The sequence below is a fragment of the Centruroides vittatus genome, unplaced genomic scaffold, assembly GCF_030686945.1.
Source record: "Centruroides vittatus isolate TY-2023 unplaced genomic scaffold, ASM3068694v2 contig_689, whole genome shotgun sequence".
In the NCBI taxonomy this organism is placed as follows: domain Eukaryota; kingdom Metazoa; phylum Arthropoda; class Arachnida; order Scorpiones; family Buthidae; genus Centruroides; species Centruroides vittatus.
In genome coordinates, this window is record NW_027122434.1 from 251559 (window position 1) to 279270 (window position 27712).

The window sequence follows — 27712 nt, forward strand, 5'->3', positions numbered from 1 at the left end:
AAAGCTTCTTTTATATTATAAATGTACTGTTATAAACATGTATAAATGTACAGTAATCAGCTGATAGATGTGTAGCATATTGGACTTGATGAAGTACAAATTGCTACTGATCTACAGTCCCAGATTTCATTTGTGTAAACAACTGCTCTTAGAAGAGGATAACTGAAATGGTTAATACGGCACAGATATGGAGACTGCCTACAGATGTCTGAAACAGCATACAGTGATATTGCCAATACAAAGTTCATAAACTGATCATATTAAACAAAAAATGTTGCATAGAAAATGCACAAATGTCTTGTTGAAAAGTGATCACAACAAATAGTTCTTAACAATAACTGTGATTTTAATAAGTGGCATCTACCGTACTTCACATAAAAATACAAAATCCATCGTTTTTTTTTCAAAAATAAATTATCATCTAGAACATATATTACAGATTCAATCAAATCCTGTTATGCTATCATATAACTATCATCAAAAATATTTGGCACAAGTTAAAATTTATTGCTATGAAACATGATTAGGCAATGAGCAACAAAATATTTTTGATTTGATGTTAACAGGCAAGTGATATACTTTTTTTATAAATAAATTTTCATATAATTTTCTACGTGTAGTTTATGATAGCACTCATGCATAAGAGACAATTATAGAGCTGATTAAGTATGTTTTAATTGATCTGTACTGTAGCAAGTGATTACATCATTTTGACTATTGAATTTTAAATTTTGGAAAAACTACTTATTTTTTATTTTATTTTACACATACTAGGAAACGTCAAAAGACAGCTGATTTCCACCCCATTACAATTTACCCAAAACTAATAATAATTAAAAAAAAAAAAAAAAAAAAATAATAATAATAATAATATTTAATAATTATTCCTGTGGCCACCACCTGGTTGTGGCAGGGAGGCCAGTAATTTTACTGATCCATAGAACTGAAGCACAAGCTCCTGGTAGGGACACCCATGCCAGTAAGATCTATGGGGAGAAATGAAATTAAGTGTGACCACACCCACATTCTGTGAAAATATTTACCATGGTAGTAACCAGGTCTAGTGTTGCCACCTTTTCAAGAATGCTGATCCAGACAATAGATTTGTTCCAACACAAGTCCCTGATTAGTTTGAATTTGAAACTGTATGAGGCATGCGCAAGGTCATTTTACAGCCAAGAACTGAACAATGCACATGCCAGTTTTAAACCAGTTAGGAACTTGTGTTGAAACAAACCTAATATTTGTCAGAGATATTTGCAAGTTCAAATTTTAAAAGTACATTTTCTGCCACTCTTAACCTAGGGATTAGATGAGGATAAGTTTGGCTAGGGGATATGAAGTTAGTCTTTAACTGTTAAAATAAAATACTCAAATATTTTTATAAATTTATTTTGTTTCATCATAATTTCACAATTTCTATGAAAACCAGACAAATTAACAATTAATCCAGACCGTGAGTTTAAAAACTGACTTGTCCTGGTGAAAACTGGCCTGGGAGCAACACTAACCAGGTGTAAGTTTGATACCAGCTCAGACATCACCCAGGTTAACAAGGTCCACATTTATGGGTTAGGCAGAGGATCACATTCGAAAAATAGGCCACAGTCTCCCTTGGTTACCAGTGGCAAAAGCAATGCCTTTAACAGAACCAACCTAGCCTTGGTGTTTCTGTGGCAATGCATCCACAGACAACAAAGGCTGGAAAACCAAGCCAACAGATGAAATGGACAATGGAATATGAATGAGTTTATCGCCCGTACTTACTATACCATCACAAGACTTGAAACAAACATGACAGCATACAGATAACAACTACACCATAGATTCCCACAACAATATACTCAATCCCACTGTCACCGAACAAAGGGTTGTTGATCAAAAAAGAACAATTATACACAACAACCTTATCTCACAAACAACACATGGCTGATCAAATACATCAACAGACAGAAACTTAACATTAATGAAGATCACATAACCTGTCAGAATAATCCAGCAACAAGCAATGATTATAGTGCACACACACAATTACCACTAATGATACAAAAGACACTTCTTCATCCATCACTGATAACATAGACATAGATTTAGTTAATACACTTTCACTTATATTTCAGGAAACACTCACTAAATATACAGGCACAGATCCCACACAAAGACCATGAATACCAAAAATCAACACATCTAAGGTAGAGGGAAAAACAATAAATTATGTAAACACTCACCTACTTCTCACTACATTCATTTAATTTCTACACTCTCAGACATTCATACATTAGTTTATGCTGGGGCAGTCACAGTAGTGACTCACCATGGACTGAAAATACAACCGCAGACAGATACACACAAAACAATTCTATCACAGGCCTGTCTGACAAAGAAGAATAGAATCACAAATAAATGACAATAGACAGCAACTAGGCAGGCTGACACAATACACTAAAAACAACAACACCCAAATTAAAAAAACAACTCAAAAACATTTTCAAGAAAATCAAAACACACACAAAACAATCACAACAAGCAATTACTGAATACATTGATACACTAAAACAAAAACTTACATAGACTCAAATGATACAAAACATGTTTGCTATGAAAACAACAAATTATTTACAAACAATGAAAAACTCTTTTACAGACAAATTAGTGCCAAAACAGCCACTGATACACAACACAGTGGCACACCAATAGAACAACAACTCACAAATTATTGGTCTTCTCTTTGGTCCAGTGCTGTCATACACAATGCTGATGCAGGCTGGATTGAGGAGGGAAACAAAAACTTGCATAACATTCCAACTATGCCCTGTGCTGAAATAACCTATACAACATCCAATACACTGTTAACAGAACACACAACTGGAAGACACCTAGTGTAGACAACATTCACAATTTCTGATACAAAAAGTTTACATTACTGCACCAGGAACTAGCTAAACACCTAACTCACATCATCATCAATCCATAAAACATGCCAAAATTTCTTACTCAGGGCATCACCTATATGAAACCTAAAAACAACAATACCACAGATTCCACACAATACAGACCAATTACAAGTCTTCTAACATATTATAAACTATTGACATCCTGTATTGCAAACAAATATACAAACATGTTGAAGAACACAACATTCTTATGGAACAACAAAAAGATTGCCATAGAAATCACAGCGGATACAAAGAACAGTTACTCATAGATTCAGTCGTTCTATGGCAAGCACACAACATACACATGGCATATATAGACTACAGGAAAGCATTTGGCGGTGTTCTGCTGATACATATTCTACACATCTACAAAATACATCCATCACTCATTGCATTCTTCCAAAACACTATGTAGCACTGGAGAACAACACTACATCTCAGGGTTCATAACACTTCCATACAGACAAACCAAAATTTCATTAGGTGAGAAATTTTTCAAGGAGATTCCTTGAATCCTTTGGTTCTTAGCCCTGAACCCATTATCCAACATGTTAAACAATACACAATATTGTTACAATTTCAGACATGAAAAACAACACAGTTTACATTGTCACATCTCATGTACAGGGACGACATAAAACTTTATGTGTCCACATAAAAACAACTTTATCAATTTCTACAAATCACACATTCATACACCAAGGACATACAAATGGAATTTGGCCTGACAAATGCAAAACATTTCATATAGAAAAAGGAGTCCTGAAGAAAGAAGATTTTGTACTTGAAAATGGAGATGTTATTGAATCCATGGAAGAGGGTGAGTTCTACAAGTATTTAGGATTCCAACAGGCCAAACTAACAGAACATACACAAATAAAACAAAGATTAATTAAAGAATACCAAAGTAGGTTAAATGCTATTCTTAGAACAGTTAAAGCAATAAACACGTATGTCATCCCAGTACTAACTTACTCTTTTAGAGTTATACATTGGACTCACACAGATCTTGAGCAACTCCAAAGGAAAACAACAACAACACTTACTAAGCATAAACAACATCATCCTAAATCCACCATAAAAAGATCAACCCTTTCATGTCAAGATGGTGGACGTGGCTTGATTGACATGGTTAACCTTCGCTACAAACAAATACAGTCACTTCAAGTTTTTTTTCTACAAAAAATAAGAAACATCATAGTTACATAAAGCAGTAACTCTAGCAGACTCAAATAACACACCATTAAATTTACACTTGCAACATATAAAAAGGATAGACACCATTAAGCAATCGTGGGTTCAAAAGGCACTCCATGGCAGGTAGCAGGTATCCCTACGACGTGGCCCAGGATTTTGTTGACAAAACTGCATCAAACAGCTGGTTAGCTCAGAGATGCCCCTTTGGGTAGATGGAAGGATTCATGATTGCCATACAGGATCAGGTCATAAATACTAAAAACTACAGAAACCACACACTCAAAGATACAACACTCACAAATGACACATCATGCCAGAAACTATACAACACATCACTTCTGGTTGGAAGCTGTTGGCACAGACAGATTATTTATATAGACATAATCGAGCTTGCAAAGAAACAAATTATTAGACATCCATGAACCATACTACAGATACATTCCACAGACAGTATTGAAAAACAACATGCACAAAATGTACTGTAACAGAAACCATAATCAAAGATAAAACTATTTACCACAACAGACCAGACATCACTCTCATTGACAAACACAATAAAATCACATACATTATACTCACAATGTACAAAACATGCACTGAAAAAAATCAGCAAGTGCACAGAACTTGCTCAGGAAATAAGGCGTCTGTGGAGGATGGATAGGGTACTTATTGTAGCTGTCTTCTCTCCTCTACAGGTGTCATACCACATGCACTACTCAAAAGCCTGGGCACATTACAATTGAATAGAGACACATACATCACACTACAGAAGGCCACTATATTGAATACATGTCATATTGTTAGGAAATTCCTGAACATAGACACACACTGACACACTTATTTAATTTTTGTTTTGGTTGCTATATTTTGACTCTAGTCTGGCATAGTACACAGCCACCAGTGTCAACTGAGTATAACCCACTAAACCCAACATAATAAAATAAAAAGACAACTCTATACACATACACAAATGCTTAAACATTTAAATACATGCAAAATCTAAAACAAAAGTAAATAAAAAGATGTAAACCTGACAATATTACATAAAAAGGATTAATTATACATTACATAAAAAATGTTAACAAATGCATTTGTACTTTGTAAAACCAAGATAATGATCATTTTTGACCAGAAATGTATGTTCTATGCAGTGATTAAAAAAAATGGTTTTTGAAACAATGATAGATGGTAAAAAGAAATATGTAAACAAGTTACAGAATGAGTTTGCCTAGATAGGACTTTTAGTTTTAGCCAATAATCGTTTAAAAGAACCATTAAAATATTTAAAAGTTAGAACATGATCAAAGTATTTAATTCTTTCTTCCATATCAAGTAAACTAAGTCTAACCTAAGCAACATTGTAATTCTGAGTGAAAGGTAGATTGCTAAATTTATTTAGTAAAAGGTAGACTTTATTTATTTCCCTTATAACTTCGTTGAGAAGGGATGATCATTGCCAATACTGGCAAACAGTAATCAATTACAGACTGAAAATTTGTATTAAAAAAAAAAAAAAATTTTAAATCAACCTGGAAGAAATAAAACTATAGTACAGCCATAAAATGCTACGATGGATTGCGACTGATTTAGCAATCTTTTCAATATGACCTTGAAAGATCAATTTATTGCTGAAAACCACCCCTAAGTCACCATATGAATTTATAAATTTTATAACTTGTGTATAATTTTAAAAAAAGGGAGAAGAGGATTGCAAACTAAAGAAAAGTTCATTGAAACAATTTTATGAATATTAAATTTTTGGTTTATCTTGTTTAAAGCAGTAGATAAGACGTTAAGATCAGTTTGTAAGATTAGGGTCATGGTTTAAAAGTTTATCATCATCAGCATAAGCAATTACTTTAGAATTAATGTTGTTGAATAAGGTATTAATATAAACAGAAAAGAATAACCCATTTAATATTGATCCTTGCAGAATGCCACTTATTGGGAACAATGAAGTAATTCCTGATCATTTGTAGTTACATAGTCTTAATAAAAAATAGTTCTTTATCCATAAGTGAAAAGCAAGGTTAATATCAAAATAATCTTGTAAAACACACAAAAAGATGTTGGAGAGTACGGAGTCAAAAGCCTGTGAGATAGCAAGATAAATGACATAGGTGGACTTTTTATTTTCAAAGTTTTCTTGAATAGTAAAGATAGTTTCGAGAAGGTTAGTCTGTGTTGAATAACAAAAACTCTTTTAGACCCATCACTATATTTTCAACCAAGTTAAAAATATTTGGTATATATTTATATCAAAAAAATGTATCTGCAAATAACCTCTAAAAGAATTATTTTTAAGAGTTTTTCTTGCATTGGATTCTTTTCCCTTAATTAGTTATACTAATTAAGCATTTAATTCATAACTAATAATTATCGAAATTTTAATTATTTTGTGATTAATAATTATTTCGAATGGATAGAATAAAGATTTTATCGAAATGTCAAATACCAAATAATCATTTGGAAATTACTGTCACTGAATACCAAATGTTCTTTTATCTTTCCTGATTACCAAATACCTAATATATGGCTGAATATCAGCTGATTTATTTGGAAAAGTGAAAAGGAAAAGTAATTTGGGCCATTTGCCTGATGTGGAGAAAATGGCACAAAATGCATTTCCTTTCATGAAAAATCCAGCAACAAGTTGCTAACTTTCTCAGCAACATTTAAAACTGTATATGTGGCACAATCTATTGTGATATTTTATTAAAAACTTTTTATATCTTTAAGTATTATAAAATGGCAAAAAGCTTAATTTTGAAGGTAGGGACAAATTTTATAAAAATTGTAAATGCTAATAATGAGTAAAATTGTCATTAAGTCCAACCCTACTTAAGATATGACATGCCTTCTTTATCTCCCCACCCCATCAACTTTTAACCATTAAAATTTAATAGCATCAATCCCCCTAATACACAAACCTCCCTGCAAACTTCAGAAATTTTCAACAAAAAGCACAGGAATTATTAAGCTTAAGAGAGGGTGAACAAAATCATGCCCACCCACACACTAACATCCATACATACAGAAAAAAAAATACCCAAATTTTTTGTATTTCTCAACAGTCAAGGTCCAAAATCTAAAAATTAAAAATCTGAGATATCATTTTTGACCAATGGCCGAACTTTCCGTTATATATAACAGAGCTGGGAAAGCAAAAATAAAAAATAATAAAACACTTTTTTCATCAAAAAAAGTGTTCCCGTGTGATAAGTTTACTGTAGCAATTTTGTGCTTAATTCTAAAGAACATAAGAGAGAAGAAGCAATCAAGTATTAAGTTATTTTTATCAGTCATTGACACAGTTGCATTACATTCAGGTTACTAACTACTATAAACTAACTCTAAATTTTAGCATAATATTTGAAAAACTACTTTTCTTTAAAATACTTAAATTTACAAAATAGCTCATAAATAATGCAATGTAAATGTTACTTTCACTATAATAAAGCAGAGTAACTTTAAAAAACAAATATTAATATTGGCCAAATTTCACCTTCAGTAATGTTATCTAATATCAGTAAACTTATCTGTTTTGCAGAAAATTTCAATTACCTCAACCTGTCCATAAACTGAAAGGAAAGATCCAAAATGATGACAAAAAGCAAAAGATTTTCACCATTGTAAAGAATATATCAGATGCCAAATTATGAATAATTATTTAATATACATGATTATATTAGCATAAATCAATGGCTGGACCTCCTGACAATAATAATAAAGAATTATTACAGGAATGATACAAAAAAATGTATCTATATAGAAGCAACTGAATGCAAAGCAAAGAAATTGCTTCAAGAAACTTGCCAAGATATCTCGAACTCAGCTAGTTTGACAGAAGGAATTCTAACTCAAGAATTCTTGATGACAGCATGGAAAAGGTTATTTGTTTATATCCTTTTTTCTGATAAAAATTTTGAGAAGAATTATTTATATTTGGTATCCAAGTTTTAAGTTGGTATATGACTTAAAAGCTTCAATGTAATACTTTGAAGTTTTTTCCCACAGGGATAGAAAAAACTATTTTCCATGAAACAAGTCATATTTAAAATATTATTAAAAAGCTTTAAAATTTATTTCAGTACATTTTAACAAAAAACTAAATGTAAATACCATGATACATCTGCTCTTCTGTCAAATCTTTTCGTAGAGCCAAATATCTTTCTTCATCACAAACTTGTTCAATCCTCTTTTCTTCAGGAGTAAAGCCAGCCGTAGGATTGCTATCAGCTTTAGGTTCATAGAGAGTTAGATCATGAAGATAGCCACGGACATCATATCTATTTAGTATAAAATAATAAAAGATTAGTCAGAAAAAATATATTTAAATTATATATATTAATTCTATTATCGTAATATTATATTATTACAAAAATTCTTAAATTAAATTTATATAATATATTATAAAATTCATCAATAATCATGCACTATAATATCAATTCTAATAAATTGTTATGATACCATTTATTCATGAAACAATTACAAATTGAATATATTCCATCAAGTCATCACAATTATTATTATTATTACAAATTTCATAAAATTATTAAGTAAATTATATTACATTCATAACAAAATAAATTTCTCATTGAATATAAATTAAAGTTATTTTCAAAATCATTAATTTATAAAATGTATCTACAATACTTACAATTGTTCATTTAAGTAAAAATAAATTTCTTTTAAAAGTGAAATAAAACCATGGAAAGATAATTTAATATTGAAAGAGAAGCAAATAAGTAAAATTTTTAAATTTATTTGAGAGAAAATTAACTATTAAACTACTCTTGGTAAGTAATATTTTTATCAGAATGCTAAAAATTGAACAATGAATAAAAAAGTTAAAAACATTGTCAATGCTTTTATTATATTCTTCATTCTAATAAAATATTCAAGAAAAACAAAACTACTCAATTTACTATTATTTTGAATTAATACAAAATAATAATAATGCTTAGATGTATGAGCAAAATATTTAATTCAATAATTCCAAGTAATTCAATATACTTTTCAAGTTCAACTCCAGTTTTTATCACTTACATTAAAGTTATCATTTAAATATAGGATCTCACATTCTTCATAAGAGATAACATAATGTTTAATTAAGCTTCAACTTTTTTTCAATGATTAATGAGCAATTACTTATTGTGACATTTTCGCAATGCTAGGCTACAATTTTTAATCATATTTTAATTTAAAAATAAGCTTTCCATATCTGGTCTTGATTTTCATCTAACTCTGTTCTCAAGATTAACAAAAGATGGATAGAGGGACAGATAGACAACAATGGGAATGTACAGTACAGGCCCGCAATTTGAAAACTACAGCCTGAAAAAATAGTTTTGAAATTAGCCTATATTTATTACTTGTCTATAGCTTTTTATCAAATTATCTGTGCAATTTGATTAAAATCGTAGCAAATTTAAAAAAAAAATCAATACAATGGATATACAATGTTAACTTCTCTCATTCATTGTTTAATTTTTGGCAAATAAAACAAAAACATTGCATATAGTAAGAATTAAATATTTCATTGATATTCTCATTTAAAATACTTATCAAAAGACTAAAATAAAACAAAAAATATGTAAAACTATCAACATTATTTTAATAAATACTTCATATATAATCACTTTTACTGAAAGCAGATTTTATCTTTTAACACACAGTTTAAATATATAAAAGAAAACAAACTGATTTCTTAATTTGTAATTATTATTAAATTATTAATGTTTTGAATGGATAATTAAAAAATGGAAGACAAGTATAACAGATTAAAAAGTCAAACTACATTATTTTAAAACTTTAATTAATGCTGTTAAAATTGTATAAATGTAATGACTGTTACTGTTATTATATTAAAATTAAAACACAATACAAATTTTACCATAATTAATTCAGTTGCCAGAATGGAGAACATTGTGTATTAAATGAAATAAAATTCTGGAAACAATTAAGTAAAAATGTAATCATTTTTAATATTAAACAAAGAGGCACTTACTTTAATCAAAAATAAAATTTTTAAATCTATTAATATACCATAAAAACTTTCATAATGATAAAATTTTTGCAGTCTATTCCCAAAATATTTGGCTGTATATTTAAATTTTATTAGTAATAGTAAAATAGAATATGAATAAGAATAAAATTAATGCATTATCATTTACCTAGTTTTTTGACTCATTCATTATAAGAAGTGAATGCATGTTAAACAATAATTCAAATTCTTTAATTTTGAAAATTTAAAATCTAAAGCTCTAATTGGGACAATCTTATCACATGTCTAAAATATGATGATCCACACATAAAAAAAATTAACTAAAACTAATATGAAAAATTTTAAATCTAACTTCAAAAAGTTCCATTATTATTATAATAAATAATAATAATAAGGTATTAAATAAATATTACACTATCCACTTTTTAAATAAAATATATCATAAAAAGTCATCTTGAATTAGATGACAATATATTCAGTGAAAGAAAAACCTTATAAATGTTAAAACTGTTCAAGTAGTCATAAGTTTTATCATTTTGCAAATGATCAAAGTCTTATCTTATCATCAGATCCAATACTTTAAGAATGATCTTAAAGTACTGAATACGGTGATTTAGACTGATGTTTCCAGAAAATTTAATCCAGAATAAAATTTGTGATTGCTTGAACAGTTAATATTTTTCATGATCTTTTTCTCCTAAGAATATACAAAGAATATCATAATATATTTTAAAACATATTTTTAATCAATTATATCTAATTTTTAAACCACATTACATAGTACGTTTTGATATATTCAGGAACTATTTCTTTAGTTTTGTCCTATTTTAAATTTTCCTGCATCTTTAAAATTCAAATGATTACTAAACAAATTAAATTTTTATTAAAATATTTCAACTTCAATGCAACTAAAAACTTTTGTGATGGTTTATTCTTTATCACTGCTGTCTAAGATGGTGGTTTAATCTTTGTTAGAAACTTTAAACAAATATATCCATTATATTTATATTACTACCACCACTATCAAAAGCATACGATTAAAATTTTCATCAAGACTATTACAAAAATTAACTTTGAATATAGTTCTTCCACAAAAAAAATATATATACAGAGTTAGCACAAATTACTGGACAATTTTGTTATATCATAGGTGAGTTGGAAATGTGTCAAGGACGATAAAATTTCTGTTGGTACCTGAAAAAAATTTTGGTTACATGTGATTGTACATTTGGAATTGTCCTATCATTACTGCCATCAGGTGAAGAAAGTGCACATCAATGATAGAGCACTTTTCTCACCTATGAAGAACATAATTACAATGATGGAGAAAAGCTGCTTTATTAATCAGCAGTTTGTGTGACCTGGAATATGTATAAAGTAACTGATGTTGTGGCTGTTTAACACATGTTTTGATGACAATTTAGACATTGTGATCCTACTGTGTTATCTATCCAAACATGGTATGAACAATTTTGTGACAGATGATACATCTGTCATTTAGAGAAAGGTTACATGGGAAGATCAAGTGTTACTGAAGAAATAGTTAACAGAGTGCATGAAAGTTTTATTCAGAACCCTAGAAAATCTCTGTGGAGAGCCAGTCAGGAATTGAAGATGATGGAGTCCACAGTAAGGAAGATGATTGAGGTTGTACCTGTACAAAACTTCAGATTGATGATACAAACAAGCAGCTGCTCTTTTGTGAGAACTTGCTGGCCATAATTGGAGTGGATGAAGGTTTGCTGGAATGGATAATTTTTAGTGATGAGGTGACTTCATTTATCCAGAAAGGTCAACAAGAATAAAATCTGAATATGAGGATCCTAGAATCCTGACATCATCATCAAGATGGAATGTGACAACCCCAAAGTGAATGTGTTTTGTGCCATTCAGTGGCGTAGCGAGGGGGTGCAAGGAGGTGTATCATGCACCGGGCGCCCAAATGGTCTTCAAGACAAACTATATGTGTTTCTGGAGGGGGGTAGAGGGGCGCCAATTATGTTCGCTACACCACTGGTGCCATTTCCAGAAGACAGTGTTTAGTCCATCCTTCTTCACAGAGAACAGTGCCATGGGAAAGGTGTACAGTACCTGGACATTCTGGAAAACTGTCACAACTCATGGATGAGGAGGGACAGAAGTTCATTTGAATGTCCAGGAGTACTTAAATGGACTTCTGTCAGGTCAGTGATTGATTGTGCAATGGCCAAAGACATCTGAACATGGCCATCCCAATCATTGGACCTTGCACTTTGCAATTTCTTCCTGCAGAATTTCATCAAGGACAACATTTACATTCCTCTATTTCCAATAACACTGCTGGAATTAGAGGTACATTAACACCACCATTAAGAATATCACATAACATGCTTGAGAGTTTGTGAAAATGGGAGTATCATCCATTGTATCACATATGGGATACATATCAAACACATTTAAGATCAGTACAAAACTGCAAATATTCCTCTTTCAAATGATGATATGTATTTCTGTTCAGAATTGGCAAAAATCTAGTCTTAAAAAATCATCCAATAATTTGTGCATATCCTGTATATCTCAAAAACAGATTCATTTTAACCAAGATTATTTTTGAGTTAATTGCATTCCAGTGATTCTGATACAATTCTCTAAATCTTACTGAAAAATAATGAATAATTAAGCTGCAATCTATTTGATGTTTAAATAAAAATTCCAAGTAACTCTTATTACTTACCTATTTCACTATATATTAATAAATATTCAAAACCAAAACATTTTTTAAACTATTATGAAAATTAGAATTATATACTATAATTTGGGGTGAATAGAAACACCTCTCTGACCAAATGATTGTATAACTCCAATAATATTAATGATGTGGCCTTGTAATAGTGGCTTAAAACCACTGAAAACATTTGTTCTATAGGAAAATATTCTTTTTATGCTGGATTTTTGGTGTGTACAGATGTTTATTAAAAAAGTCACATTTTCTTCTATTTTACAACTAAAGGAGGTAAAAGAAAATGCTTTTTGTTTACAAAAAATGTTTATTATGTATCTAGGCCTTATATCGTGCCTATTATAGAACTTATACAGAAAGAAAGAGTGGAAAAAAAAAAGCTTTTATAAAAAACTGCTCAAGTCACTTAGGTAATATGAAAAACTGATTAAATAAATAAAAATGAAAGTGCTTTTAAAAAATACTCAAGTCACCAGTCTCTCTGTCCAAAAACTGGTAAAGAAGGCAAAGAGTTTTCTAACATTTCCATACAAAAAGTAACATTCCTCACATGTTTCCAAATATCTGGTTGTCTGTGATGCTCTTCTACAGAGCACCATACATCCATCATCTTCAATTTGACACACTTTAGCAACATATAGTTTGCAGAAGTCCTTTTTCTTTCCATATATCGTCACTACAGAGAAGTTTAAGATAAGTGTCCTGAAATAAATGAACACCAATATGAAAATATACAAATAGATCTTTTTAGCTATTTCAGAACTAGGTCTTAGATTTCTTCAAATATTAAACCACTGGTATTGAAAAAAGTTGCATGAATTAAATAGAAACAGCCATTTTTGTTGTGTTTTTTTTCTACTCAACTCATGAATTCAAAATTATTACATTGCAAAAAAAGATCAATAGTTATAGAAAAAGCATTCAAAATATTAGAGATTTCAATGAAAACTTAATAAGACAATTCCTTATCACAATTGTTTTAACAAAGTCAGTCTTATAACACTAACATAGTTTGTCAAACATCAAAAGCATATATCCAACCACAATAATATGCAGAGACTGACATCTAGAACAGTGTCAATGTACTAATAAAACAATGTCTGTACTTTGAAAAATAAAGTCCAAAGAGAGAGCATTGAGAAATTTCTAATTTGTTGATTAGTTTCTTTGTCAGGTGCATGCAAAATTTTCATTATGTTTTATTTCTATTCACTCCAAATTACAATAATTAGGAAATAATCAAATTTAATACAATTAAAAATAACATAATCCACCATTTTATTACTGATCATCATGAATCTAAAATAGAATATTTCTGAATGAGTATCGAATTGTTTTTGATTACATGCTTTTCAATAATTACCTCTTATACTCACTAATATTAACTAATCAATACTGCATAATTTAACAAGAAAGATAACATATTTCACATTTATAATGTAATAATAAAAATTTAAAAACAATACATTACTGATCAGACATACATCATTCCATTTTTCCTACATTCCAGACTGATAACAGAAATTTTACTAATGTGGTGAAATGTTTAGTAATTTTCTATATTGTAATAATTTACTCCAAATAAATATCAAGCAGCATCTAACTTGTTTCTAATAGTTAGTTTGAAAATGAAGGTAGGAGAAAGAAGATAAAATGACCACTGTAGTTAATTAATGAAGCAAGAAATATACTTTTAACAGTGGGTGGCAATCTCTTATACCTGTCCACGCCTGAAGATGGCTTGTTAACCAGATCAAAAACACGTTTGTGTTTATCCCACCTTACTCACTATTAAAAAGGTACACTGCTTACTTCATTAGAAAACTTCTTAGTAAATATATTGAATAAGTAGAAAATATTTGGTTATTTCAGTTACTTTTCAATATGTAGAGCAAGCAGCAGAAAAACTAGCATTTGTCTATTACTTTTGTTCTGCTCAACAGAGAATCATTCAAAAATTCTGCAATTATTAGCTTTACTTAATGCACCAATGTCATGAGACAAAATTGTTTCTCCATATCACCATATGTTAGAAAAGATTTTCTTACATCAAAATAGCAGTTCTTTAGAAGATTTTTCTAAATCAGTGTTTCTCAACATTTTTTGACTCTGGCCCCCTTTGAGATTAATATTTTTCTCTGGCCCCTCATAATAGCAGCTCATTTTGATAGAATTTGCATTTCAGGTGACATTGTTAAACCACAAAACTTTTAACCTTCAAATTCAAAACATGTGAACATAAGTTCTTATAATATATAAAACTGTTATTTTTTTCAAATACTTAAGTTTAGCTCCACACACTATTTTATGTCAATTTCAGAGCCAAACAAATTATGACACTAAATTGAAGTTTCATGGTATACACACTATATACATTTACATGCAATAAGACTACATCTTAATAGTAAATATCCTTTGGAAAAAAATGATGAAAACGACATGCTTTGCACAGACATCCAAGATTTGACATGTCTTCATTTACAAGAAACAATTATATGTATAAATAAAAGATTTTAGGTTAAAAACTTCATCAAATTTACTTTTATATTTTATTTAAATATAATATTTTAATAATTTACATACATTTCTCTAATCATTTACTTATTGAAGTTTCATATTGTTTTCATATAATTTTAATATTTTATTCTGACTATGGCTCCCCTAAAGTTGATTTTTGGCCTGTGACTCCCTTGAAATGTTGACCCAAAGGGGGTCACACAGCCCTCAGTTGAGAAACACAGTTCTAAACAAGAATTATGAAATTCAATCATGAAAAATTCAAGAGAAACTGAAGATATTTAATAGACTAGTATTTTTTTTTTCTAAAGATATTTTAATATTAGCAAAAATACAATAAATTTAGCATTTAGAAATACAAAATTTACAAAACTATGAACATTTTATAACTTAAAATTTTTATTAATAATGAACTTGTTGAATTAAGCAAACAGTTTATCAATACAAGTAAGAAATAAAGATATATAAAATACCAATATTAAAGTTAAGTACTAAAAATTTTAATTTCATTATGATACAACAGCATTTTAATGTTACTAAAAATAGTACAGAAAATACAAATTCAGTATTTTAATTATTTATATATATCTATATAAACCAAAAACTGCCAACAACTAGTTTAGGTCATCTTTGATCTCAGACATTTAGTCTGTTTTGTAATTTTTGCAGTTCTCCACCATTTATTTTGTAATAAAGTAAAAATAAATAAAAATATAAAGCTCAATTAAAATTTATCAAAATTTTAATTTGATAGATATTAGAAATTACAGAAAACACAGGTAACTAGTGTTATATGTAAAGATATAACCTCTCAATGTATTTTTTTGTTAACATTATTTTATTTAAGCTTAAGTAAAATAACACTTCCAACTGTAAGGATACCTGAAGTCTCAAAAGTTTATTACAGTAGAGTCCTGCACAACACGCAAATAAAGCAAGCAACAACTCTCAAATTTTGTCGATCAGAAGTATACGTTTTTTTCCAACTTATAGGCCAAGGTTTAAACTTTCATAAATCGTGTGATAATGCAGGTTACGATAACACGATTTCCTATAATGCGTAACGAACCCCCCTGCATTGTACGGGTCTCTACTGTATATAATAAAATATATTTTTCAAATGCAAATGTTAAAGAATTCATGAATTAGTTTATCTATTTTTACTTATGTAGATATATTTGTTTAATTAAAATTAAGTATGTAAGAAGTTTAATTGCACAAAAAGTATTCTATATGTATTATTGCTTATATACTCACTGTAGTTCTGAGACTGTAATAAACAACTATGCAACCCAAGTCAAAATAAGCAAACATTGTTTAGAAAATACACTTTAACTGTACTCAACTGAACAAATAAATAATGTTCTTAAAAATAAAGTTTAAATTTGACAAACATGCAAAATCAATTTCCTATTTATTCATCTTTGGATGATGATATATCGAGACACTCCCATTGTAATGTAAAATTAAAAGAGGTAACTCTTGGATTTGAGAAAAAAACTGCCTGTTAATTTAATTACATATACAGTAGACCTCCCTATAACATGGTTCACATAACATGGATTTGTATAACACGGCAAAAAAATTGCGATCGTATTCGTATAACACGCTAAAATGTCATCGCCGACTCGTGCCGCTACAGGATTGGTCGAATCTGGACCAATAGCGGATATTGTACAAACCGTTGAGTTTAAACAAGCACTGGACCTACTAAAAAACATTTATTATTCAACAGCCATAAAAATTATATTTTTATTAATGATGCCTCCAAAGTTAAGTTATTTTTCTGTGAAAAATTTGTTGATCAGGAAACACGCATCTGCCGTTCGATGAGCCGCTCCGCGACAAAAGCAAGCTTAAGCAATGACGTCATCGAATGGTGCACACTTGGTAAGTAATCCTACAATTTTTTGTTTATAGCATAGTTTATACGGATTATTCCCAAAAAATTATACATGATTTGGAAATGATGAGTCAAATTAGTCTAGAATCAATTAATTTTATGGAAGAAAACCTTTCAAACAGTTGTAACCCCTAAATAGCACACGTGCTGGGCTGTGATTGGGTCATGTATTTAAGTGACTTGTACAACACGGATTCATATAACACAGAACGTATCTACCGTGTTATGGGGGGTCTACTGTATGCTAAAATCCAAAAATCAAAGCTGAAACAGATAACTTGTAAAATCAAAACCTTTCAGACTTTTCTACCAAATGAGTTTAACAAATAAACAAATAAATTTATTTATTCATTATTAAACCCATTTTGCTGAAAAAGTCTAAATGGTATGAATGAAATGTATATGCAATTACCAACTAATTGCATATACAAAGCAGGGTATTGATTTTAATATATGACATACGGACTGGAAATTTTATCCATTAAGTCAAAGTTTTACTGTATTATTTTTCAAGCCATACTGATTTAACAATACTACACATAAATCCATTATGAAGTAACAATTCATAAATAAATAGTTTCCAAATGTTGACTCAGCTGATGAGACCTATTTCCTAACTTGAATGATTTTCAGAATTAATCCCAGCCTTTTTCTTATGGGTTTTATGAACACTATATAAACTTCAGTTGGTAGTAAAGTTTAGTATTAAGTATCTTAAAAGACTGCACATAAATAATAATTGCCAGAACTAATGAATAATTATTGCAAAATATTTATCAAAAAATTAATCACCATCTTCATGTATGCAGAAAAACATTAAATAGTGCACACATTTAACTTTAATGAGGAATGGAAAAACTCAGATGTGATTTTTCTTTCAAAATTTAATAACAACAAAAAATCAAAGAAAAAATGTTTTTTCTTCTGATTAGATGTTTAATGTATTTGTAAAGAGGCAAGAATGCCATATGTTTATTTGTTTTATACAATGTGTTGGATAAAAAAAAAAAAAACAACAAAAAGCTGACAGAAGAGGGACAAGAGCCCGAAATACGTATCTTAAAAATCAAAATAAAGATGGATGTAAAGTCTAGTATCTATTGAAAAGTGCTTCATTGTGCAATACAGATAAACAAAAATTTTTTTATAATCATCACACTTATATCATCAAAATTTCCATATAGCTTAACTTTGGAACTTTTAAATCAAAACTAAATATATTAATGGATATTATTTATTTAAGGAAGCAATTTCATCAAATTTAGTAATATTAAAATCTCTGCATTTATGGTAAGTAAATATCTTTGATTACAAATGTTAGTTTTTCCCAATAATTATTAATGGCTAACATTTTATAATAGTCAATGTAAATATAAAAATTATTTATTAATTAATAAAAATTGTTGGAAAATTTAATCTTATCTCAGGAAAAATCATAATTATATTGCTAGTATAATTTAATATGATGGCATTAAATAACATTAAATTTTAAATCTGATATCATTTGTCATAAAAAATATTTACTTGCAAGAATTATTTAATGTAAAAAACAACACTTCTAACTAAAGAAAAACATTTGTGGTATGTTCAAAAAAAAATACAGACATGCTAATTCCTTTGTACTACAATACAAAGGAAATAGCATGACAGCCTGTCCAACCATGCTAAATATGTTTCTACAAATTTTAGCAATGTATGGAGCAACTTGTAGACATGTATCAGCATTTAGTCACTTTGACAAGTTGATGTCTCATGGCTTTGTAGTCATTTTGAAATGTCAGAGCATATAGAGCAACGTGCATGCATTAAGTTCTGCTTTAAAATCAGTAAAACTGCTTAGAAAACTTTTAAATTATTGCATATAGTTACAGAAATGACACCATGAGTCGTCTGCAAATTTTTGAAAATATTCTGTTGCTTTAAATAGAGGGGAAAAAAAACAAATATTTTGTATTTTGCAAATGTTTACATAAATATATTTTGGTATTTAACATTTAGCTTTAAGCATGAAGAGAGATATCCACAGTATATGCATTAATCACTTTAAAGACAATTTAATATATAATTAATTCATTTGCAAGTTCAGAAGTAATTAAATGATTATAACTTTATTCCAAATTAAATGGCATAAAACTTTCAATTATTATTTCATCAAAGAACTATGTAGAAAAATGTAGAATATAACTTAGACTTAACTAAAATTTGGGTTGCTTTGTATTATTTTAAAATTCAGATACAAAAAACTATTTTTATTTACAAATGTGAAGTGTTATTAAATTTTACACATTATATAATATTTGATACACATTATACCCAAAATACATCTGCTTACATAATTTATTTATTTTATTTTTGTGCAGATATAGATATTTATAAAATTTTTACAATATAATTATTTACAGATGCAAAATTGCAGATAAATCCTGTACAGATAATAGATGAAGTCTACAAATAATTTTAAGAAATTTTTTTAGGTAAGACAAAATGTATAACTTCTTATTTAAAACAAAAATGAACTTTTCTTAAAGATAAATTTATTTTAAATTTTCAAAGTAATTTGGCTTAATTATCAGAATAAATTCAATCTTTTAAAATTCTAAACAAATAAAAAAGTATAACAGTTTTTGAACAATCTAAAGTGTCAATGTCAATAAGTTAAAAATCCATAAAATTCTTATAATCAAAAATACAAATTAATGGTCTGCTTAAGTGCTTGTGCTTTAATTATGAAAATTAGATTACTTAAAGTTTAGAAATTCATATCATCAAAATATTACAAAAATTTCAATTATAAATTTTGTATAAAAACCTAATTCTTCAGATCTAAAATATTTTTTTCCATAAAACTTATCATCTTACAATAATCATCAAAGCATCTATTCTTCTAAAAGATGCTTATTATATAAGTATATTTTAAAAATCTACTTTCAAATTCCTTATTAGATAACTGGAATTTATTCTTTCCCTGTAGCTTAATCTCAGAAAATTATATTTGATTAGTTGTCTCTCAAGCTTCTCTATCCATTTGCAATTTCAGTTATCTTTTCTCTACTTTTTTCTGTTGTTTTCCTTCATTCCATCTAAGACAGGCCTGGCCAACTCGCGGCCCGCATGTGGCCTGTCACGTTAAATTGTGTGGCCCGCTAAGCGATATTATATATATTTATTAAAACTTTTGTTTGCTGTTATGTGTATACCAAAACAATTAAATAAATGAAAATTTGCCTGTGTCATTGTTATAATGCACAAGTACAAGTACGAACTCTTGGTATAACAATAAAATCTTACTCATTTTGTATTTGTTTTACTTTTTTAAAAGTATGTTTGCCTAAATTGTGGCCCACCGTAATTTTATGCGTGATCAAAGTGGCCGTGAAATAATTTTGGTTGGCCAGGCCTGATCTAAGATTTCCACTTTTCCTTTTCTACTTTTTCATCTCTTTTCAAAGCTTTAAAAGCTATTTTAATAATCTTCATTACAGTAGAGTTCTGGAAACTTGATTCACTATAACTTGAAATTCCGTAAAACTTGAGTCAACCAAAAAAAGAAATACATGTAATCTAATTTTTACCTCTAACTTAATACTATGATGAAATAAGTTATTGTTCTTCACTGGTGACACTTGATAATAGCATCAATTCCACATGTTATATAACCTTTTTCCAAGGTGCTACTTCAAAACGTCATAACACAAATGTCAATAACTCAAAAGTAACCACTGGATAGCAAATATTTTTTAAAATTAAAATTTAACTACAAATAAAATGGTATATGGGTTAATATTTATATGAATTTGCACATATTTTTACCTTTATGAAAATTCTGCTAATTAGACTAGCATCATTGCTATGCAATAAAACTTGTCATCTCAGTCCACATTGTCAAGTTTGCAAGACTACTGTATAAAACTTCCAGCAAAAGTTCTCCATTATTATTACTAAGTTCTTTCTATTTTAATATTTCCAATACTTCATTGTCTATCCATCTTTCTAACATATCATATTCAACCTTCTGATTATTTCTGCTACTACTATTCAGAATGCAATTAGATATGTGATATATCATACTTTTCATAATCCTTATTTTCTATTTTCATATTTATAAACAATGAATAACAACCTTTTTAGATATATAGATAGACTCAGTACCGTAATTAGGCAGGTGTAACAGGTGCATCCGCACAGGGCCCACTTGGAAGGGGGCCCCAAAATGCATGTATTTGTTTTATTATTTTTCCAAACCTAATTAATTAAGAGGCGTAAATGCAAATTCTCGCACAGGACACAGGAATGGCTAGTTACGACACTGGATAGACCAGCAGAAAAGTGTTATTGAGCCAGTTTTATAAAATTTTGTGCTGGATATCTAAAAAGGTTGTGTTATTCATTCCTTTAAATACATCCAGCAGGAAATTTTTCATTTATAAACAATAGCAGATCCCAAAGCACAACAACAAATGATCAGTAATTATAATAGTCACTGAATGAACAAAGAGTAAAATTATAGGTTGTCTGTTTATTTTATGTATTGGTAAAAACCTGATAAACTTCTCTTCGTTATGATCAAGTTTCTATGGTATTCATTTCTTCCAGTTCTTTTACAACCCAATCTATTTATCTCTATTTTTCTCCTTGTTATTTATTGCCATCGCTTAGTCTTGCATATATTAATTATAATTCCATATATTTATATTTCCTATTTTATTAATTTAGTCCAAAATTTTTTAAAATTTATTGTTTCATTTAGTAGCATAATATCAACTAAATATCTTTTGACTTTGATACTTCCAGAACTTTTCTTGTTGAAGTATAGAAGATTCATTGTAAATACTAAACAGTATTTGTGATTTGTCTAATTCTCCTTTTCAATGGGAACCAATCAAATGATGAACAGTTTCCACTATTGTTTTATTTCTTTATCCATGTTTTGATTAATGTTTCTTTTCTGTTTTATGACAACTTTCTTCAAAGTTTCAAATAATTTGAAATGATTTACTTATCAAAAACTTTTTTCAAATCAATAAAACAGAAATAAACATTCTTAGTGAACTGACTTTTTCATTATCATTCTTAATATGATGACTACTTTTCTAGAAGTCTTTTTCTCTCTTTTATGAATTAAAACTAACAATCTTTCATTTCAATCTTTTCTTCCATTTTATTATATATATAGCATTTATTACACTTTGATGTTTGTGTTTGTTTAAATATAGGAACAAATATGAATGTTCTTGCCATTCAAAAATTATTGAGTACTAGACAATTCTCTGTCATGCTTGATGAGGAACTATGTAGTTACTGGTCCAGCCTTTTATCCCAGTCAGGTCAGTCAGAGCAGTCTTATGAATGTCACCATAACATGAGAAAAACAGTAAAATGTATTTATCTCACCCCTTTTCCCATATAACACTCTCATCAAACATTACTCACTTGTCAGACTGACCTGACCAATACTGCTTTGTTTTCTCTTAGGCATTTTCTTAGATGTTGATACACTGCTTCTAAATAAAAAATGGTGATACCAAATAATATGAAATAGCTCCATCTGGTCAACAGTACAACTTTGGATATTATAATAATAAAATTAATAAATAATATAACAATATTACTATCAGTAGTAATAACAACATCATCATAACAATAAAAATAATCATAAATAATAGTAATACAATGTATAACAAAATAGTGTCATCTGTGGAGAAAGAAAGACAATAAAGAAACCCACAAACAAATTTTTCTAGATATATCATCTTTCAGTTCTTCAATTTATTTAGTGTTAATGCTATTTCTTCCATCATAAATGATTAGTACTTTATTTCTATCATCACACTAGTACACAAACATAGCTAGGACAATTTGATGGAAATAAAAATTATTATTCATAATCACAATGTTTTATTCTTGCTTTCAAATAAAGCCTCTTACATTCTTGAATTCTCTGTTACAAAAAATAATAATTTTTATATATTTGTTTAATTATATTTTATTTTAGTAAAAGGAAAAACTATATAATACAGTGAAACCACAATCTATCATTTTTGGCGGGACTTGGGGAAAAAACAACTGATATGGCAAATTTATGATGTGGATGTTTTTATTGTTTATATTGTATGATATGTGCATTTTCCAGTGGTATGCCTTTATGGTGTAATAATATTCTGTAATAGTAAAGAATTTGGCACTTGCATACAAATGTATGTTCATTCTATATTTTAAAAAAATTGTTAAGAATACTGTAATTTGTTCTATTTTCTTTTGGTAAGAATACCTAATGTATTGATATATCAAGAACTAATGCTTGCTCAGGGTCTAGACACTTGTTTTACTTAGCTCCTGTGTTAATGTGTAAGTTAAAAAGTTCTAAGTCTAATATTAGACCTAACATTCACATGTTCTTTCTTTTCTTTTGTGTTCTTGCCATGTGTTAGGCTTAGCTATGTTGTGAATAACAGATCCCATATAAGCAAGCCCCATCAAAGCTATTGGTGTGTGATATTTGCCATAGATTCCATTTACAGGTTTATTGTCTTTAGCTTACATAGGATTACTACAGTCACCGTCTGTCGGCTTACTGAGAGAGATCTATCAACAAACAAGATGTTTGGTGAAATTTGGAATTTAGTTGGCTGAAAAATTCAAAAGGAAAGAAGAGGCTTTCCAGCCAGATTTTTGACAATCACATTATTACTTATTTCTTCCTACATACTGGGGAAGCAATTAAACAATCCTCACCAATAAACAGAAGTTAGTGCTTTAGTTTTAATTTCTATTATTCTGTGTTCTGTTTGCATATCTGAGCACGCACACTATAGCAGTTGCTGGTGAATCAGGTTAAGCAAAAGACTGGTTGCTTTTAAGGTCTTGCAAGAACTAAAAGGCTATTTAGCAAATAATGAATATGCCAAGGTTGGAACAAAGTGCCATCTGAGTATATAATTAACTGTATGCACCATGTAATTGATATGTATGATTTGGATCTCATAGATTGCAAATTTGCAGAGATCTCTAACAAGCTAGATCTTTTAATTGAAAAAAGAACCTGGGAATGTCATAGAACAATCTCAGAAGGAAGTGACTGAGCAACTCTCAGCACTGGAAACTAACAAACCTATATGCTGTAGTCAATTACCAATGTTTAGTACAGAGTTATAATCTGGAAGGGTGGTTGCCACTCCACAGAATCCCAAAGACAAAACACTCATAAAAGTACTACTACTCGTTTATAAAAATGGGGAAAGTAAAAACAGTGATAGAAGTATGAAAACTATTAGAACACAAAATCAAACCTTCTGAACTCAGGGTTGAAATAGAATGAATTAGGAACATCAGAGGTGGTAGAATCGCTGTGGAACTACAAAAAAGGGAGAACATCGGTAAATTAGAGAATAAAATCAGAAACAAAATTCCTGAGATAATTATGTAGCAGCCACGGAAGAAACAGCCTCATATAATCATCTCTTCATTCCCCCTCAATGTACCTGTGGTAATCTACCAATTTAATCTATGAGCAAAACCCTATAATAAGTGACAACTATACAAAAGAATTCAAAAACAGATTCAAGGTCAAGTTTAACATGAGAGAAAAGGAAGTTCTTTTAAAAACTAGGTTGCTGAGGTATCTCCAAATGAGGAAACATCTGCTAACCTGTAATAAGATTAATATGAAGTAGTTGCACTACTGGGTTACTGATTTCAGCCCTATTTAGCAGTATTTTTGTTACTGCAAATATGAACATTCTATAAAAAATTGTAACCAAGAGCATGACACCTGTAGTCACTGCTCAGGGAAACAAGCTTACAAAAACAGTTCCAACAGAAAAGCAACCAATGTGCATAAATTGCAAACATTACAAAGGGAATACGATCACACACAATGCAAGGGATAGCTTCTGTACTGTTTATCAGAGAGTTAAAGCCAACATTATAGTTAGAACTGACTGGAATTTATTAATACATCAAAGACAAATATACTACAGATTAATGAGGGAAGAGGCATTGTTCCCTACTCAGCTTCCATGTTCATAAATATGATCTAATCTTTGTACAGGAGCCATACTGTCAAAATAATATTCCAGCATGTCTTCCCACACACTGCTGTGTTTGAAAAGATACCACTAATTACCCATGGGCTATCATCATTGTTTCTGGCAAGAATCTTTCTATCTTGCATCATGCTCAACTGAGCAGTGAGTACATCATCTGCATGGAAATCTATACTAGCACAGGCAGAATGATTATTATTAATATTTATTTCCCTAATGATGGCAATGTCAACAATAACCTGCGTAAGCTTCAATGTACTACTGACCAATTCCCTGGTGAATGTATTAATATTGTGGGGGACTCAAATGCACATTTTCCAGCACGGGAAAGGGAGAAGTCAGATGGGCGTGGTTGAGACCAAGGAAGAATACCTTGACTCCTCAACCAAGGAAGACTTCCTTGGTCTCACAGCCTACTTCTCATCAACAACTTGTACTCCCCCCAACTTATGTATCAAGTAATGGAAAGAGCAGGATAGATTTAACAACTTCTACACAGGATGCCTGGACTACACAACTGACTGGAGGGGTAATACAGGAAGACTCATTGAGTGACCATGCTTATATTGAGAACAACATGAACTTTTCCCCTCTCAGCAATAGACGTTGAGTCCAGTAGGCAGTATAATTTATCCAGGGCCAATTGGGAAGGGATTAACAGCTATTTAGATAAGCACCTTAGTACCCAGAATATGGAGGATTCTATCAAGGCACATCAATCAAATCACAACTGGATTTTAACATCAATCAAATCAAAAAGGTCTGTGACATGTTCACCCCAGAATCACATTTAAACGTAAGCCAGTCTCATGAATCCACCATGGGACTGACTTATATCTTAATTAACTGATTTAACTGATCTCAAGACAACTAACAATACCCTAAAGAAAAACTATCAGAAATGGTAAGTCCAAGCCACTTAGGATACTTAACAGCAGTATCTCTTCCATCAGAAGAATTGCACAGACATGATTAAGAAGGCAAAGTTACCCTCCGGGAAAGGTTATTGTATTCAGGCTTCCAACAACCCATAGGGCTATTTAACCAAACTCTGTACTGGTAAACTTAAGAAAAGGCAGATTGTGAAACCATCAAACAGAATGGAGTCTTTACAGACAGCCTTTTAAACACCATCAAGGCTCATATGGATACTTTCTACATGGATGACAGTCCAGAAGACGACACAGAATAGCAGAGAGGTATTAAAGATGAGACTCATTTAGAAGTAAACACCCCCAAACATGCCCTATTTTGACCATTATGAAATTGATAATATAATTCAAGATCTATGTAAAGGTAAAGCCCCTGGTATAAACAGAATATTGGTAGAGATGACCTAGGGAATTTGACAGCAAACCAAACAATCCCTCATTGACATCTTCAACAACTGCCTAAAGCATGGAATTTTTCCATGAGTCTGGAATATAGCTAAAATTATTCCAGTGCCAAAGTCAACTGAAAGTGAAGTTTTGCCCTATTTCATTCTTACAGATGTTTGGTAAGGTTCTTGAGAAGTTAATTACCTCCAAGTTTGCTTGGCATTTGGAGACAACATAGAAACTAAGTGAACTGCAATTCAGGTTTCAACATCAAGGATCCACTAGTGATGCCATCCATACAGTTGTCAACAAGATACAAACCCTTCTTGAAAAAAATGTTCTGGGGATTAGCCTTGACATATCCAAGGCTTTTGATACTGTGTGTGGCCCCTGATTATGCACAGATTAAGATCTATCAACTGCCAGCCAACCTTTACCACCTTCTTGCAAACTTCATAAAGGACAGAATGGTCATACTTAAATATGGGGAAATCACCTATCAGGAAAGTGTTCTTGGCTGTCCTCGGGTCAGTCTGTGGTTCTGTGGTCCCGTTATGGATTATTACATTCAATTCACTTCTAAACTGCAACTTTGGTCAAATAGATACCATTGTCTATGCTGACAATGTTCTGATGCTGGTTGGGGCTGAACGAGGGTGCAACTTGAGAAGAAGGGTACCGACATACTGGGAAAAATCTATGAATGAGGAATCCAGCATAAATTACAATTCAACTATAACAAGACCAGGTAATACTGTATTTTTATTACGCTATTAGATAAGTACAGTATATTAAGAGGAGCTATTTGGGGAATTGGTTTAGTTTCATACACAAATGTTAGTTTGTGTATGAAACTTTTAACTTTTTTTTAACTTTTAAATATGGGATGATTTTATTATTAGTACACAAAAATCAGTGTCTCAATTTAGCACCCTCTATTGTTGGTATAACAATTGATAAGGAATAATATTTTTCTTTTAGTTAAAATACAGAATGAACATTGAAGGAAAAATTATGAGGGAATGAGGAATACAGGAAAAACATTACATATATGGATCCTTATTTGAAACTG

General features: G+C 29.9%; 1 protein-coding gene across 4 annotated transcripts in view; it reads right to left on the minus strand.

Annotated features, from left to right (window-relative positions):
• su(w[a]) (suppressor of white-apricot) overlaps positions 1-27712 on the minus strand; it is a 58046-nt gene that overhangs the window by 26190 nt on the left and 4144 nt on the right. For 3 of the 4 annotated variants that reach the window (XM_067276390.1, XM_067276391.1, XM_067276393.1), the window contains one exon: positions 8256-8422. In XM_067276390.1, coding sequence (XP_067132491.1) covers positions 8256-8422 — 167 coding nt within the window. Of the gene's footprint in view, positions 1-8255; positions 8423-8793; positions 8940-27712 lie in introns of those variants that run through there. The other variant, XM_067276394.1, reaches the window with a different exon arrangement.